The sequence below is a fragment of the Etheostoma spectabile genome, chromosome 6, assembly GCF_008692095.1.
Source record: "Etheostoma spectabile isolate EspeVRDwgs_2016 chromosome 6, UIUC_Espe_1.0, whole genome shotgun sequence".
Classification (NCBI taxonomy): domain Eukaryota; kingdom Metazoa; phylum Chordata; class Actinopteri; order Perciformes; family Percidae; genus Etheostoma; species Etheostoma spectabile.
Window position 1 is genome coordinate 29,125,620 of NC_045738.1, and position 3,587 is coordinate 29,129,206.

Sequence of the window (3,587 nt, forward strand, 5' to 3'; positions counted from 1 at the left end):
GTTATTTAAGTGTTCTGGCATCCTCAATGACCATCAATCAAACATGCAACCACTTCGTACTCAAATGCAGGATCTTAAGTAGTCTGATGAGCGTGTGTCGGGGTAAGGAGGAAGATGCCACAGCAGAGCTCTAGTGAATGTGAAATGTCAATATGAGAGTCCATGTAAGTGAATCTAAATGTGGTATCAAATTCTGAGAAGTGGGGCATTTACGTTGTTATCGATGGTCTCTCTCAGACGGGTGAGGTCCTCCATGGCAGCCTCCCAGTTCTGCATCAGGATCTCAGAGGCCAGCTTGCCCCACAGAGAGTTTAGGGCATTCCTGTCCGTAGATGGGACCTTGGGAACAGACATGGTGCACTGTTAAAACCTGAAGCACAGAATACTGTAACACATTTTTTTAACACACATTTTACTTACAGGTTGGCGAACATGCACAGCGAGACTGGGCCTGAGGATGCCACTACTTGCCTGGCTTCAGTGTCACTGCTGCACAGTGCAGTCAATCTTCTTATTTACACTGGATAAATGGACTTAATTATGTCATCCTTTAGGAAATGGAACTTGACAGTAAAGGACAAATGACTTGTGAAAGGCTGATTAGATTTTAATAAAACAAAATTTGCTGCATTTTAGACACTAGAACCACTGCAGTGCAGTTGACCATGCAGTTTGATGCTAGATTACTACACAGGGTAAAGGCCTATTTGAAGCATCCATGTCACTATGCTGTCTGGTTGCTGTGGAGCTTACTTAATAAGGAAATGCTGAAAGTACTGAAAAACTAACGACGTATCAATATGACAGACTGAGATTCAATGCCTGCATGATAGGTTCCTATCACTGACTGTATAACAGCATTTACAAGTTGAAACCTTGTAAATGGCTGGAAAAAGTCATTGCACTAAATTGTGGCCAAACTGTTAAAGGTTCGTCTCATATGTATCATATGACACGGTTAAGATACAACTGAGACAAACAACTGAGGACTGCTGTCATTTAATGAATTCAACAATGTAATCATGCTATTTTCAGCCAATTATTGTTCTGAATTACTTATTTAAAGTGTTATTGTGTAATTAATGTTTCACTGTTTTTCGACCACAGAAACTTTCCCCACGGGCCTTTTGGGGGATTCATTGTGTTTGGACTGCAAGGACCAGGATCTAAATTAAGTTCTGGGGACACTATTCAAGGGGCTTTTTACCCCCCAAAAAGTCCCTGATCAGAGGGTAGTACTTTCAGAAAGTACAGGAACATTTAGGGTGGGGGTTTGCAGGGATATCTATTTTACTCTAATGGGACCGTAATTTACAAAATGAACAACATTCTGTACTTGATTTTAAGACTTGAAACTAGTGAATGAGCCCATAAACTAGTTAGGAGTTAAAAAAAAACATCAAGTGAGAAGTAGGGCAATTTTCTAATAGACAGCTATACAATCAGACTTCTTTTTGCAACCAGTTGACTCGTCCCCTGCCGGCCATTTTAAATGACATTTGTTTTCAGTATTGCAGCAATTTAACATTATGGTTACATAAAGTTGGGGTACACGCTTAAGATAAAAACATGGTCAAAATTAATGCAGAATATCTCCAGATATCTTAGCTTTTATTTACCAGTATGAAGAAAGGAGACAATCACAAACGTAAAGACTAGCTTGTTATTAGCATACCATGACACCGCAGTGGCCAAATCCATCATTTTTAGCATTAAAAAGACTGTAGCACCAACAAAAACAAAATGAAAACAAATATTTGGGTTCTCCAACACTCCACACCTAAGAAATGCCAAAATTGTGCCACTAACATCAAATCAATGAAAGATAAGCTGACCCCCAAACCGGAAGAATAACAAGCAATCTGATCACACCTAGCACTTCACAAAGGGGAGGAAGGACAATCCGCTCCGACCCTGGAACATATGCCTTTTGAGAATGTTTTAGGATCTATTGCAGTGTGACATTGTTGCTGCACAATGTTCACTGGTGAAGCAATTCTACAGTACAAGCGTTGAAAGGAGCCAGTTGAGATGGTTCGGGCATCTGGTAAGGATGCCTCCTGGGCGCCTCCCTAGGGAGGTGTTCCAGGCACGTCCAGCTGGGAGGAAGACCCAGGGCTAGGTGGAGGGATTATATCTCCACCACGGCCTGGGATCCCCCAGTCGGAGCTGGTTGATGTGGCTCGGGAAAGGGAACTTTGGGGTCCCTGCTGGAGCTGCTCCCCCCCACAACCCGATACCAGATAAGTGGACAAAGATGGATGGATGGATAAAAAATAACGACATCATCCCTGCCCAAGGGCACGTTTTGTTGCTTTATGTAGTGGATACAACACCCTTACCCACTCTATGAAGACAGACGACAAGAGGGCAGACTGAAAGAACAAGCTGCAGTATGATGAAGGAACCTTAGTTTGTGTAAAATTCCTTAGAAAATCTGAAGAACGGGGCGACATCTAGATTGTCCAGTAAGAGCTTGCATCCCATGTAGGCTGAGTCCTCTGCAGCAGCCCAGGTTTGAATCCAACCTGCGGCCTTTTGCTGCGTGTCATCCCCTCTCTCTCTCTCTCTCCCCCCTTTCCTGTTCACTATTGAATAAAGGGAGAAGCCCCCCCCCCAAAAAAAAAAATCTGTAGAAATCACATTGGATTGGGTATCCTGCGATGGGCATTAGTCATTTAATATTTTGTTTCTTATTGGCCAAATAATACGTATTAATATAACGACGACTAACTAACCTGCCAAACAATAGTGCTTGATGTAAATGAAATGTGAGCACATGTTTCCAGTGAGATTTGCTTTGTAAACTCCACTTCAGTCAACGGTTACTGCAACACTCTCCATCCATTACCTTCGGTAACTCTGGACAACTCTTTCGTTATCACAAGGTAATTAGGCTGAAATATGAACTGACGCTAACAAAACATCTTTGTTAGGATAATCACTCTCAAAAATGCAGACTACTGTTTCTGATTTCCAGAACGGACTTAGACAAACAAAAAAGAATCGGGTAATGAAACACAGGTTGAGAATGCCTCTGAAGCTCAGCAAGGCAATCACTCTGTAGTGGACATTGGACTACACCCTAGGGCTCATGGGAAACTCTGTGCCACAGTAGTCCACGATAACACCAAACACCAGACGCAATGACATGAGTCAAGCAGGAAGTCAGGGTGGGTGTCTGCTGAGCGGCCAGGAGAAACCTAGATCCTAACCACACACCCCCGTACACCGTCGGACAGCCGCTGAAGTGGACTGTGAGACACGACAGATGTCCAAGTAGAGGAAACACTAAAAAAAGAACATGTTTCCGCTAGGACCCCTCAAATTGGTAAGATTATTCGGCTATAGAGGCTGTGGTTTTTTTTTTGACTTGGAAGAGAACAGTCACACTCTGATAACATGTCAACAAACTGCTAGAATATGAGACGGTGGTAGTAAGGGGAAAATATTTGGAAAATCTCCTGTAGTATTCCCGCAAAAGGAGAACACAGTAAGACGGTGTGTCCATCCATTCAGTAGAGGAGCAGAGTTTCTTTGATCACAGAGCACAATTCAAGTCCATTATGAATGATGTTTTTTTTTTT

General features: G+C 42.6%; 1 protein-coding gene across 1 annotated transcript in view; it reads right to left on the reverse strand.

The window, feature by feature from the left end:
• LOC116691405 (eukaryotic translation initiation factor 3 subunit E-A) overlaps positions 1 to 3,587 on the reverse strand; it is a 30,668-nt gene that overhangs the window by 18,461 nt on the left and 8,620 nt on the right. The window contains exon 6 of the mRNA XM_032519004.1: positions 214 to 339. Coding sequence (XP_032374895.1) covers positions 214 to 339 — 126 coding nt within the window. The remainder of the gene's footprint in view (positions 1 to 213; positions 340 to 3,587) is intronic.